Genomic DNA, 14,752 nt, shown 5'->3' on the forward strand with positions numbered 1-14,752 from the left:
TGTCCGGTCCCAAACCCCCCCCCCCCCCCACCCCCCCCCCCCCCTAAAACGTCCGGTGTCTTCTGTCTTGTGTGTATTGCACCAAAGATAAATCATAGAGAGCTCTATTTTCCTAGTTGAAAAAATAAAAGGTAGGACTTGGTTCCAAGGCGCGGAGAAAGTGGAAGCCAGATGAGCTTTCCTCCACTGACCAGAGGAAGAAAAAGGAGAGGAGGAAGAGGAGGGAGGTCAGTGGATGTCTCTGCACATAGGAAGGTTGACGAAGATGAAGACGTTGAACTCGATGAGGATGGAGATGCACAGAAAGATGGCATACAAGACAAGGCAGGCCAAGCCCAGTCGCCAGTCCAGAGTCCACTTGTTCAAATGGACACCGAGAACCTGCAGGCAGGAGAGAAGGGATCAGAGAACTCGCCACTGCAGTGCAAAACAAACAGGGGAGGAGGGTAGCACATGGGGGTTGTAGTGAAATATTGAGAGATTAGCAAAATTGTATTTGAACCACTTTTGAAGTGGAGGGAGGCCACCGAGGTCATGGTTGGACTCGAGGGTGTAGGTTTGGTAGGGAGTTGGTAGGGACACAAGGACGGGGTGGATTATGGAAAAGGGGGCAGGTACATGAGAGGATATAGTATGGATCATTTGGTGCGTTGGTTTGCTGATAACTGCTAAAAGTAAAAGAAAATCAAAAATTTCTATCTAACATGGTCATCTCTTTACCGCAAAAATGCACGAAATAACGGCGGTAGCTCTATTCAAAAGACACTAATGAAGCAAAGACTGAGAGGTAGCTCGACATGACGTACTCCTCTCCTCTGCAGCATATATCCAAACACACCCCTTTCATAATGGCCGTGTACTTAAAGGTAACTTGTGAGACTACAAGCTAGTAAACGTGAAGGAAAACAATGCTGCATTCAAAATACTTCAAAAATCGGAGGAAATGCACTCAACATGTTTGTTCGACCTCAACAGACAAGACACACATAATGAGCTTTGCCGAGCAACACTGGATGTAAACATAACCTTTGTTTGTTTACAAGAAAACCTCCACAGGGCGCCTTTAAGGTGCCAGTGTGCCACGCCTGCTGCCACAGCGCTGAAAGCTATGCTGCTGCGTTACATAAACCCCACCCCAACCCCAGCATCCACCTGTCGGCTCTGAGACTTCGTTACTGAGTTACCCCCCCCCCAACTCCCTGCTTTGCTAAGCTTAGTGTTTCCTGATTCAGTAAGTTCTGAAAGTGTGGTACTCACTGTGAAGAATACTGAGGCTAGCAGGAGTCCAACGGAGAATATGAGTCCTCTGCTGTTAAGATAGATCTGCGGAGACAAACATGGACATATACTGTCAGGCCTTAAAATGTAGCTTTTTAAAACAGCAGGTCAAAACAAAAGACTTGTATTACACCTATTCCAAAAGTTCTTTCCCCGTGTGGAGAGTGATCAGCCGGCCCATTAACACTTCAGACCCTCTCACTGTAAGGTGATAAACTGCAGTGGCCCATGAATACTGTGTGGGTGTGTTTGCGTGAAAGACTGATCTTAAACTCCATCGCTGCTCTGCGCTGAATATTACAGACTATCGTTCCCCCGTCCTTCATGAGCCCAGCTCCGTTCTATTCCGGTCCGAGTCCGGCAGAGACTCCCCTGGCTGAGCCGAGAAAGCACTCACGTTGGAGCCGTAGTCGATGCAGAGGGTTTGTAGGGTCCAGGGCAGGCCCAGGCCCACCAGGATGTCAAACACATTACTGCCTATGGAGTTGGAGATGGCCATGTCTCCCAGACCTGAGGCAAGGAGAGCAACGTTGTCAAGGTCTGTATGCAGTCGGGAGACGAGCCAGTTATGACAAGCAATGTTCCGCTGTGTAACACCTCCCCTTCTCTTAACAGCATTTTGTGCTTTGTTTCACTCAACACGACAGAAATATTGATTTCAACAGTTTATTTGTCTGTGTGTGTGTGTGTGTGTGTGTGTGTGTGTGTGTACCTTGCCGTGCGACTATAACACTAGCCATGCAGTCTGGGACGCTGGTGCCTGCTGCTAGGAAGGTGATGCCCATGATGACATCAGGAATGCCGAGAGTGAAGCCGATCACAGTCACCTGAAACCAAACATTTGTTTCTCAATATACTCTTTGGTATAGCTAGTTCAGCAGCACAGTACGCCAAATCAAGACCACGGCTGACACAAGTTCCCATCTGGAACTCAACTACAGCACGGCGACAGCACTAACAGAGTTTTATACACTTTCTCTGGGATTCTGCCACTCCTTGTAGAGAAAGCATGTTTCTTACATTGCACTAGTCCTGTTAACGGATTGCACAAAAAGGACTGGGCTGGGGGAGGAGGGGGGGGGGCCCTGAACATTATGTTGTCACGAGCCTCTCCAGTCTTATTAATATTTTCATTACACCCTACCCTTGAAAAAACAGCTACACTCTCTCGTAATAACCTAAAATAAAACAACGGTACAATACCGAATGGAATTAGTCCAATTTGTTTTGCCAAAGTGCATAAAGAAAACTCCTATTTAAATCTTAATATGTTAATGGAACCACAATTTCCATTTTTCACCTCCACTAAAGTGGAATTTGCAATTGCCAAAATGATTGCAAACATAATAAAATGGTGCATCCTGAACATTCCAGCCATTCGCTGTTAAATGAACAGTTGTTACTCTATTACTTAAAGAGTGAAATAACCTCAGGAGGCACCTCTGGGGCGGTTGTCCAAATAATAAGCATTTGTATGAATTTAAATTCATAGTACAGCGTAGTAGAATAAGTTGTGAGTGAGACTGGACTGACCATCCAGACCATGATGTAGGAGAGGCCGGCGATCCAGATGGTGGCGGTGAAGAAGGAGACCATGAACCATCTCTCCCAGCGTCGCTTGGCACAGTTGGGCACGGTGAAGAACAGAAGCAGGGACAGCGGCCACATGGCCAGCCACTTCAGCTTGTTGCACGCCCCAGCTGGGGACGATAGACGTGACGACGGCATTAGTGATGGCGCTAATAACACACACTTATTCACAGTCCTCATTTTACTTCATCTGTGCTGTACCTGGAACTTTGAAAGGCACCAGGGGACCATTGCCATCGCCTTCTCCCTCTCCCTCCTCGTCGTTCTCATTGTTCTCATTATCCTCGTTTTCGTTCTCCGTCTCGTTCCCAGACTCCAGTCGCTGAAGTCTGCATCTCCCGTTCAGACCCTGGTCGGATCCGCCCATCCCATTCTCTAAGCCCCGCCTCCCCTGAGCCCTGGCGGCTGAGTCAGAGTCGCCGTTAGTGATGCGGTTGACTCGAGTCTCAGTGGTGTTGATCAGTCTTTGCCTCTGGAAGTGATTATCGAACATTATTATAAACAACATAACACTTCCATTAACCCACGTGGACATTTTGTGTTGCTGTTGTGTAGCATGAATGGTAGTGAGTCCCAGTTAACTACTCTATTTTGTTTTGATTTTTTACTCATATTACAGACATCAGAAAAGGTCCCTTATATTTGTGAGGAGCAGAAGTTAATGTTCTTTTCTTTTCTTTCTGTCAAAAGCCCAAATTTGCTTGTTTGGTTTGGGTTTACATCCAGACTGTAGTCTGCAGCAGACAGGTGTCTGAGGGAGAGTGTTGGCGGGAATATCCAAAAGAAAATGAACATTCATTCCACTCCATCTTCTGTTGAACACAGACAGGGTTATTTGGTTTGTATTTATGCTAAGACTCCAGTTTGGCAGGGATTTTTCAAAGTAACTTAATTATATTTCTCTTGAGGGCAGCTTCGCTGCGTTTCAACTTTTCCCAATTTGAAATGACTTGTAGCATGTAAAACTACACAGCTCAACACAGGGTCGAACTTGTGTGAGTCCGTGTATAGTTTCGTGTATATGTACCTCATTGATGAGCATGCGAGAGGCCATGGTGAGGCGGGTTCTGGGGGAGAAATGACTGGTGATCATGATCCTCATGCCGGCCTCAGAGAAAGACAGCTGGTGGGGGTATGCAGACAGCAGCTCATCCACCATCAGCACCGACGGCTTACAGTGGAAGTTAGCTAGAGAGAAACAACACACAAATGTTCATCTGACTGCAATGCTGATTGTTTACTTTTTAGTCCAACTGAAATCACAATTAGTCACTCATGTGAAAGTGATTTTGAAATATATTGCTAACATTTTCTTATTATTGAAAGTAAGAAAATGTGTCTTTGGAGATACAATGGCACCTTTACTCTCCAGGCCTCAGAGTGGGTGGGCCGATGCGCTTGTTTGATCGACAGCTTAAAAGCTCAGGTCCACACTGCTTAGCAGTGGCAGTTAAGTTTTTTAGCTGTTCTTGGTGTTTGCTATAAGCAAACAAAGTGCCTCGTTTCCACCTTCTCAAACATCTCTGGCTTGAAATGTCAGGACACAGTTTCAATTCATCCACAGGGTTGCACTGTTGGATGTGATCTCAGCATTTATCCAGGACTGAACTATGATGTATGAAGATCTAGAGTGCCTACCACTCTACCACAGACATTGGTCAACAGGTCCCCTTCCTTGTCACCCATACATTTTTTCCTGCTTATCAATGGCTGGAACACTTGCAGCACCAACATTAGCAATGCCAGGATTGGACCAACAGGAAGATTACTGTGTGTTACTTGGTAGAGTCTCCTTGTCCTTGGTTTGCTGGGAAGACCAGTTAGCAGAACCGGATGCAAGGTGGGCAGCCACACCACTCTGGCCCATCTACACACTCTTAAGAGTTTGTCAAGTTTAGGGAAGACACTGGATTGGTCTGCAGATGATTTGTAGCTTTCCTTATAGAGTTTCTGTATGGAGGGCCAGGAGGGGGAGGCTCAGTGCTCAGCATGTTAGCACTGGGCTTCATCAAGGGAGGGAAAGGGGTTTGGGGATTCGTCTGTGGCCATCACCTCACCATATACGCAGCCCAGAAACAGACAGCATGGTGCAGCTTTAGCATCGAGGACCTATGTTGGCAATCATCCCAGGACAAAAACTGATAAAGTCATCCTTGACTGTCTTATCCTGGAGCTAAACAAAAATAGAAGAGGAGCGCGGCCCCAGCTGACTTTATATTTATGTAAATTTCAGTGCGCAGAGATGAGCAGCTAAAACCTACGGAGTGCTGTTAGAGGGCAAAGCCTGTGTAAAATGGAGCACATTACGTTACCTTTCTTGAGCAGGACTGCAGTAGCATCACACGTGACGTTATCCTCCAGATCAGTGCTTCCTGTCAGCCCGTTGGCCAGATTCATGGAGCTCTTCTTTCGACGGTCAAAGTAGCGATGTGCCCTGCCGTTAAACCTGGCAATGACAAATGAATGAGAAGGGGCCAAAATGCATTAGTTGCAACTAAAATGCAACTAATGAATTATCTGAAGGCATTAGTATTCTGACGATGACACTCACTTCATGATGAGGATGTAGACTGCATACATGAGGATCAGGACGAGAGACTCCCACCTGCGCACAGAGACAAGGTCAGTGGAATGTATACACAGTGACTCAGAACAACAACACAAACATAAATATATGAGGCTGCCAGAGGAAATATCGTTACGCACCAGCACACCTTCTCGTCGTAGATGAACTACAAGGGCAAAGACAAAGAGGGCACAAAAGGACATTAGATGGAGGCAGTAATTGAAAGTCAAATTAATTCTGCATTTCAACATCTACACCACTAGAGGGCACGACCAATCCACAGCTCAGACAGCCAGCGAAAGGTCAAAGCATGACCTTTTGGTTCATTACACCTAATCTGCAGACAGGAAGGCACTGACCTTTTTTTTATTTTGAAATCACTCGTGAGCTTTCCTCTGTAGCATGCCGCACACTGAATATGTGAAATCATGGATTATGCTGTGACACACTGTCATATCTCAACGGCGTGATTGTGCTGCTGATTGATCTGTTTTTTTTCCCCCTGTGTGCGTGATATTAAAGAACACGTTGGCTGGCCCATTGCATGTTAGGCTCACGAAGGGAGTGAGCCGTGCTCTATCTCTCACACAGACAAGCCCCTCCTGCACACTAACTGTAATCTTTATAGTACGCTGTTTTTGCAGTTAGTACACAAGAAATACACATACCTTATATACCATTCTATTTAAGTAAAAGTACATAAGTATTGTCTGCAAAATATACATAAGGTATCAAATGTAAAAGTGCATCACATTATTGGATTATTATTACAGGTGCATTAACATGTAAGTGGCATTTTGCTGCTGTAGTTGGTCAAGGTGGAGCTAACTGTAGCTCCTTTATATACTGTTGAGCAGTTTAGTCTATAACAAATAATCTTATAAATAAATAATTTTATTGTTCTTATTAAAATGGAAATATGTCGCTCAAAACTGTACTTCAGTACAATACTTGAGTAAATGTACTAAGTTCTTTCCTACCACTGCTCCATTTCCTTTGTGCACTGTCCATCAGCAAACTCTACAATCAAGTGTCTTTAGAATGCATACTGGCATTTTTGAGTATACATGATTTTGATTTTTGATTTGATTTTGACTGAGTATGCACTGCATCCTCAACCTGCTGCCATTAGAATGTATTCTAGATTATAGACAACGTCAGTCTCTCATGATACTCCATATGTACAACATGTTTTATACAAAGAAAACACACTTTACCACAGGGAGGATTGCTGTAGTGGATGTACAGTACCTTTTTGTGTTTATTGACTTTCTACTATCAAGGCAATACTGCTGAGGCAGGACGTGCAAATTGGGTATTGATACCAAAGCTGAGAACCATAAACTGCCCTTTCAAGTTGGCCTTATATGCTTTATAGTTTGTGACAGTTTAAGTGTTTCTGCATGTTTCTGCAGTCACCACACGCTTGATCTTGTGACCAGTGCATTTGCATGCGAGTCTATAACCTCTTACCGCAATGAGGGCCGTGATAGAAAATGTGTAATAAATGGAATCTCGGAGCAGAGCCCAATGAGAGAGCTTCACTGCCTGCGAAGAAAAAAGGAAAGTACACTTACAAAAAAATCCAATTCATACACTCTTATAGTAACACTTATCCTGGCAGGAGTCTACGCAGCGCTGTGACACAGAAACACCCCTGACATCATTACCATACTGATGTAAACACAGGAGTTGACCTCCTGAATCACAGTCACTGACACCGCGAGGTACCGTCCTACGCAGGAAAGGTGCCGGTGTGTTTATCAACTTAATGTAACCAGATACAACACAGGAGCCCACAATGCGGTGACTAACGCTGTAACACTCTCCCACACAGCGCTCACGCTGTATATGCAAGTGAGAGGGTCAGAAGTCGCATCTTGAATGTGCCACTCCCGGCTGTGGAATCGCTTGCCGCTGCGAGGCAGATGGTGGAGTTAGAGCATAAGAAAGCTTTCAAATGTTTGCTTGTACTCTGCTTCACTGTGAAACGGTGCTTTGTAGAGGGAGCCTGCTACGAAAGAGCCAGCCAAGGGTAACAAACAGTAGTGAGGTGCAACGGCCGGACTTGATTTTACTGCACCCCATCCCTCCAAGCCCTGTTACACCGCCTGCCCTTCTCCCTCATTATCTCGCTACGATTACGTAATACACAATCTGGGATTGCGTCACTGTTTGGACTCCAGCGCATATATTTTTCAGAGCAGAGAGCTTATCCTTGTACTCCGCTCATTTCCATGTCCCTGGCATGTCAGATAGCATCAGCGCGAGGTGGTACCATATTATGATCTCTCTGTATCTCATGCAACACACAGCACCGAGGGTGCAAAAAGAAAAGAAAAGAGATACAAAACTATCTAACGTGTTCAGACTGATGGGATGTTGTCCATGTGCCTGGTTATGCAGATCAAGCACAGAGGAGAACATAAAAAGTGTCACACAAACAAAAACACGTAAAAACGTTTCCAACGTGTGCTGGCACCAGAAGTTTCATCTTTTTGTGCACTTTGTTTTCAGAACTGTGGTGTGAAATAAAAAGGTTTTATCCTGAAATGTGCTATTTTTAATTTGAGACAAGAAAAATGAGACAAATGCGACTGTATTGACACTCGTGAAAAGGTGAAAATTGCAGAGGCAGAGAATACAGGAATATGTTGGACAGCAAAGACTCAAAAATTGCATGTAACACATCATAACATCGACATGTCTTACATGATCTGGTTTCCTCTGAAGCTGTATTTTGGTGCAGTCATGCACGCATACATCCACAGTGTGTTTGTGTGTCCTGCATCCCTTCTGCATAAACATGTGCATGCATGCATGAGTGCGTTCTCCCACTTTGTGTTTATGTGGCTGAATATTTAAAGGTGACATTAGGCTGCTGGTTGCACTCTGTTGAAAATGCCACCAGGTCAGCGGCGGGTTCCAGCTGCGGCGGTCTAACGTTGCTATGACATCATACCTGGCCAGCGAAGAAGCCACACACGCCGATGATGCAGAGGATGTTGAAGACAGCTGAACCCACGATGGTCCCCACACCCACGTCACCTTTGGTGATGAACACCCCTGGGGAGAGAATGAGCCGGCACGCACGCACATACACACACATACACATTATGACTCCATAGAGAGCATGGATGATGTGCTGTACACTACTTGACATTTCCAGTTGCAGCACAGCATCTGCAGTGCTGACAAACAGACACAGCTGTCAAAACATATGTAAATAACTCAGCCATATTGGTCATGGATCTCTCTCTCAATCGCACACAAACACACTGGGAAGAGGCCTATAGAACCTGAAGTTGCATTCAGTCTATGCAAATCAGAAGATTTGAATCTCTTAAACCCAGTCTGTGTGTATAATTAGATTTGTATATAAACAATACAGTAATGTAACGCTGTGTTCTTCATATTGCTGGTTCAGATATACCACACCGAACACAACCACGATCAAAGAAAAAACATATGGCCTTTACTCCTCACCAGCAATTCTCTAGTTATTACATAAGATGACTTTAATGTGATTCTGATTCAGTGCATTGAAAGCCATGTTTGTTTACTGCAAGTGTCTGGGGATAAAAGCATCACTGTAAAGCATCCGTTAAAAGGCATGCATGCTTCCTCCCTAATGCAGCCACAGCATTGCGGCACGTGTTTCAGTTAGAGCAGAGGGGGTACAGAGGTGGAGGGGTGGTTGTGGCGAGTACCTATGATGGACGTGAAGAGCTCAGGAGCCGAGCTGCCAGCGGCCATGAAGGTGGCACCCGCTACGTCCTCACTGAGATGGAGACGCTGCCAGGAAAGCAGCAAGAGACACATAAAAAGTTCATCAATTAGAAAATCCAGACCAAGATCAGTCCCAGCCTGACCCTTGACCCTGAACCTGATCATACAGATCCACTAAAGCTTGCGTTTGTGCGATTGTGTAAACAGATTGTATATCTAGTATTTTACCACTCCGTGTATAAACACTATGTCAGTCTAGAAGAAGAAAAGTGGATTTGTCCAATAAAAAGGATTTCTATTCTTCTCTACTCTCCTTTATACTGTGAACCAGCAACACCTTGTTTAGTAAGTAAAGTACATATACAGAGGCTTTTCAAACAGGTAACATTTGAATATTCAGTTACTAAATATACAGAAAGCTTTGGAGATGTGGAAAAAAACACTTTGTGGGGATAAAAATTTAAAAATGTGGCTTGTGGCATAATTAGCTTCTTTCTGTCTTCTGCTATGCAGTTCAAAATATATTTGACATTTTGTACATAAACATATACTGTACTACATATATTATGATAAATGGCCTTCTTTTGGATTTGTGTACCAAGTGTTACCAGAAGATGTCTTGCTGTATTTTGGATGTTTGATATACACCGGTGTATTGCAATCCCATGTGAGGTGGGCCAGATGATGTCATGATGCCCACCCATGCAGCTCTGATGAAGTAGATTAGCTTAGAGTTTGAGTGTTGAGTGTCTTTTTTTCCCCCAATTTAACTTTTATTGTTGCTTATTTAGTCATTAATATTCAATGTTGTGAAGAAATATTTGCGATTTGAAGCCACATTTTCAGCACCGTTCGTACCTCACACAGCTTCTCCAGGGAGGGGACGAAGTAGTCGTCACAGACAAGGGCCAGAGCACAGAACATGTAAATGGTCTGTGAAGAGAGAGAGAGAGAGGTAAATATTACAGGGATCAGTGAAGTATGAACATGTTGCTTGATGCGATTTATACATATGATACCGGAGTGAAAGGTCTGGCTGCACCGTCACCTGTCATAAAGTGCAGCCAGCTGGGATATATCCGTTGATATTTCAAACTAGGCGAGAAAAAAAGTGATGTTGTTTACCACCTTCCATGTTTTCTCCAGCTTTTCATTCTATTTTGAACACATCTCTGTATGTACCCTGAATGATATAGTGAAGAATACCTTGCTGCTCTAACTGCTACATTAAATTTAGATGTAAATTACCATGAAAAATGAAACAGTGAGTCGAGTAATTGAAGGCACAAAATTCAGAGGTCTGATCCCATGGAAATGCAGTGCAGTACATTAACGGATCAGACATCAAATATGCATGAATAACATGACTGTGGGACCACACTATTTACATTTTTAAATAAGGGAGACAGTTTTCACTTTTTTAAACATACTGCATTAAAAAAGCCCGGGGAGGGGAGGTTATGTATATGTGTTTTTAGCTTATTCCCCCACTGAAATAAACTGTCTGAACGGATGGGAAAGAAAAGACCTGGAATGACACTATGGGCCCAAGTTAAAGAACGATATCTGACATACAACAGCTGTTCCATAAATTCACCCTTTTTACTGAAATATAATGATACTTTACATCAGTCCTATAATAAATAAAAAGAATAAAAAATATGCAGAGGCCACATTTATGGGCATATTTGAAAATATACTCAGATTCACTTATCATCACTCCAAAAAATTCTATCTCACACTCTCAGTTGAAACATTAACCATAGGTTTGCTCTGTGACTTTGTGAAGTGATTGCCACAGATTGTAAATTTAGTCTGACTTAAACTAAATGATTGTTTATCAAAATCAAACCAACTCTTTACAATTCTCAATTACTTTTCAAATTCTTACCACAGCAAAATAAAATGTGTACCATCTGCAAATAAACTAAATGTTCATGTTTTGGAAACCTTGGAAACAAATATCAAACACATACAAAACAACAATAATGGTCCCAACACTGACCCTTGGGGGACTCCACAAGTAACCTTCAATAAATGCTGTCCTTCCAAATGTCTCCTTAACAGTCTTACAATTATGACTGCAAATAACCCACTGTATGAAATGCTTTTAATGTATTTGACTGGTGTGGTTTTTTTTCCTGGTGTATTATTGCATAAACACCCACCGCACGCAAGCCAGCCTTGGCATCACATAATTCGTACACCGGAGAGCACGGAGAGCAGCAGAGCCGGGGTGGAGATGAAAGACAGACAGCGATGATCAAGAGAGAAAATGTCAGGTAGTGACGACAGACTGACGGGGAATGTGTGAACAAAGGGAAGGCGTGAATATCCTCACACCTTGTAATATCGAAGCCTTTCAAAGACCTGCTCACAGCAAGAATGGCACGGAGACTGAATATTCCTTTTTTCTTTTGTGCTCAGTACTGAGTCACATTTTCCTTTGCGGCGGTTCTTCTATTTCCCGTTTCTGAAAGCAGGTGAGAGTGAGCTGAACCACCCAACGCCTGAGCCCACACACTGAATGACTTTCAGTGTGCAAGCAAAACGTCAAATCCAGATCGCTGCGTTTAATCTTGATTCGGGTTTAAGGTTGAGGTGGAGGGGGAAAACAACAGCCTTCATCGCTCTCTCTGCTGTAGCTGTGAGGGAACACGTGTGCATGCCGAATGTACATTTGTGCGCATGTTTAATGTTGCATGCAGGTACAGCTGCCAAGAGAACAGCAGTTGGAAGTAAGATACCGTGATATTGCATTTCTCTGACACAAAATGTTTACAGGTTTCTGTCTTCAAGCTGAATCCAATACCAGAAACATACATGATCAATGACAATCTCCGACTGACAGTTGAATCAGTTCGCAGCAGCCTCACCTGTGGCCAAATCATAGGATGATACAAGAAAAAGACTGCAGGATCTACTCCAGTGTTTACATCAACATCCCTGAACCAAGACCATATGTGCAGCATAATGCAGGCAATATAAGCCACATGGTGACATGGCATCTGTTCAGTGATTTGTTTAGTTATTTTTGAATAGATTTTTTTTTTTTAGCTTAACCTGTACAGTAGCAGGAAGATAATCAAGCCTCAGGAGGAGAGAGGACTGCCAGCACACTTCTACTAATATTTATACTGTGTGTTCTGGCTGCTCAGTACAAAGCAGAGGTGGGACAAAGCTATTGTTTTGCAAATCTCCTGCTATTAAGTCCCAAGTCAAGTCCCAGCAACACCTAAGCAAAGTCCTAAACGTTGTCTTTCGGGTCCTAAACAAGAAAACACGCGCCCTTTACCAAATATAATGTCATTCAGAAATAATGTATGCTATGTCTCTCTGCTGGTTTTGAACTGCTAAATGCACCTTTCCTTCCTGCTCACGCACCATTATCTCATGCTGTTGGACTGATTCACAGTACATCTGTCAAGAAAGTGCAAAGAATCCAATAAAAATAATGTAATAAAAATCATCTTTATCAGCGAATGAAGACCATTCTGATTGCTAATAAAGACTGTGAGATGCGGTCGAAAGCTCCGGAAAAGGCAGGTAAGTGGACCTCACAGTAAGAGTAATTACTTTTCACAAGGTAAAGAATGAACTTCCACTTAACTTATTCTATGAATCATTTCCACAGTCATTAGATGCAGCCCGAGTTTAACGCCTTGTGTAAAGACAGGTTTGTTTATAGCACAAATAAATCATAATTGTAATTTAAATCAATGATATATATTGCATGTCACAGAAACATATTTTCCAAAAACGGAATGGTGGAAAAGTACAAAGCATTACAAATATACAGTATTCTCTGAAGGTATTAGCCATGATTGTCCTTTCCTGAAATTTACAGAAAGCCAAGTACAGTAACACTTGCTCTGAAATGAGTACATTATTTTAAAGGTTAGACATCATAGGGAAATAGCTTGTGATGATATACTGTATTTTGGGCTTTCTTTTTTTTAATATCCAAGCATCCTAGAAAAGGTTACTTTCATTTGCCCGTCTCTAGGCTAACTCAGAGGGTGGGTGCACTCTAAGTAGTGACATTGACTATAATGTCCGACATGTACTGGCAAAATTATCCATTCCATAGGTCTCAGTGCTCTGTTTATGCACAGCAAAGTTCCCTGGAGACACTGCTCTGCTGGCATGAGACTAACAGCAACAGCCCGACACAACATGGGTCATCATGTGCTGGAACATTCCCGCCCGCCTTGTGCCAGTCATACGAGAGTGACGGCAGAGGGGCTCCAACGTGGCCTTGACCTCGCATGTTGACCCCTGCCGGGCCATGCTGGAGAGGCCAGTGGGGCTGGCCATGCATGTGCTGAACCAATGAGATACTGCCCGAGAGGGAGTGGAGAGAAGGGGAGAGGTAGCCCGCCCCTCATCTCTGCCGGAGGCTAGCGGCTTGAGGCGACATTGGCAGCTACTTGCATAATACACCCGAACTTCCGACCGAACTGTTTTGACAAGGAGGAATGAGTGGAATGAAAAAGATGATATTTGACGATTTTGATCCTTGCTGTCCATTGTGAGTCCGACAATGCCAAATCGTTGGAATGCTCTTTTAAAGAATATGGCTAGCGTTTTTCTATATTTGTGTCATATTGTCAACAATATGATACAAACAATGTGTTAGCGCATCTTTATATGCTCCCGCGTTTCCCCATCCTTACTGTGGCACTCAGCCCCAAGCCCACTGGCTCCTACTGAATATGTAAATCTTTTCGATCGATTTGATTTTTGATTGTAACATTTATGTTCCTCACAGTGTTTATTGTCACTCGGACTGTCTGACCACTTCCCTGTGTGTGTCCCTGGGTGTCTCAAAAGTGCAGCTGCAGGCTACCGGTAGGGAGAATCGGTGCTGCCTGCCTTTGATTTCGAAGGTCGAAATAGTGAAACCCCTACAAAAGGGTCACAATTATATAGGTTCAGTAATGTCCTCGAGCAACAGGGCTCTCTAGCTCTCTAACATTACTCAAACATGGGGTAAACGGTGCATTTGTTGGGGACTATTTTCAGTTGCGAATGAATACACATTTGACGCTTTAGTGAGTATTTTTGCCGGCAGGCATAGAGGAATAAGCTATACTGTACCAGGCTTTGGATACACACAAAATACTTTATTAATAAACCTTAATTTATTGTTGGTTGGTTTGGTATTTTCATACCATTCAGCCTTATCCTTGAAAATGCACTGTAAAAGGTCCCTTCTCACAGTCCCACGGTCACAGATGTCGACACACACACACACACACACACACACACACACACACACACACACACACACACACACGTGTATAAGTGAAGGTAAACTTACACACAGGACATGCAGGGCCACAGCTCCTTCGGTTCTCTCTTTGTGTGTGAACAGGTCTGTAGGGAACTCGTGCAGAGCTGGAAGAGACAGACACATACGGTTAGATCTGTTCACATAGAGTGTGTGTGTATTTCCGCAGATCGTGGTGCAGGGAACATACTTCCAATGTCCAGCAGAGAGGTCAACCCTGTGAGCACAGAAACCCATTGAACTCATGTGTACTGACAAGGAGCCTTGCCCACAGAGTACCTTGCCCAAGTGTGTGT

General features: G+C 43.7%; 1 protein-coding gene across 1 annotated transcript in view; it reads right to left on the reverse strand.

The window, feature by feature from the left end:
* Nucleotides 1–228: 228 nt before the first annotated feature.
* Nucleotides 229–14,752, reverse strand: part of LOC139291383 (sodium/potassium/calcium exchanger 3-like) — a 43,200-nt gene continuing 28,676 nt past the window's right edge. The window contains exons 3-17 of the mRNA XM_070913403.1: nucleotides 14,487–14,563; nucleotides 10,022–10,096; nucleotides 9,145–9,229; nucleotides 8,397–8,500; nucleotides 6,908–6,982; nucleotides 5,575–5,600; nucleotides 5,420–5,473; nucleotides 5,181–5,314; nucleotides 3,896–4,056; nucleotides 3,070–3,340; nucleotides 2,812–2,978; nucleotides 1,991–2,105; nucleotides 1,676–1,788; nucleotides 1,258–1,323; nucleotides 229–381 (exon numbers count right to left, since the gene is read on the reverse strand). Of these exons, the coding sequence (XP_070769504.1) occupies nucleotides 229–381; nucleotides 1,258–1,323; nucleotides 1,676–1,788; nucleotides 1,991–2,105; nucleotides 2,812–2,978; nucleotides 3,070–3,340; nucleotides 3,896–4,056; nucleotides 5,181–5,314; nucleotides 5,420–5,473; nucleotides 5,575–5,600; nucleotides 6,908–6,982; nucleotides 8,397–8,500; nucleotides 9,145–9,229; nucleotides 10,022–10,096; nucleotides 14,487–14,563 (1,676 nt within the window). The remainder of the gene's footprint in view (nucleotides 382–1,257; nucleotides 1,324–1,675; nucleotides 1,789–1,990; nucleotides 2,106–2,811; nucleotides 2,979–3,069; nucleotides 3,341–3,895; nucleotides 4,057–5,180; nucleotides 5,315–5,419; nucleotides 5,474–5,574; nucleotides 5,601–6,907; nucleotides 6,983–8,396; nucleotides 8,501–9,144; nucleotides 9,230–10,021; nucleotides 10,097–14,486; nucleotides 14,564–14,752) is intronic.

Source organism: Enoplosus armatus, chromosome 2 (assembly GCF_043641665.1).
Source record: "Enoplosus armatus isolate fEnoArm2 chromosome 2, fEnoArm2.hap1, whole genome shotgun sequence".
Classification (NCBI taxonomy): domain Eukaryota; kingdom Metazoa; phylum Chordata; class Actinopteri; order Centrarchiformes; family Enoplosidae; genus Enoplosus; species Enoplosus armatus.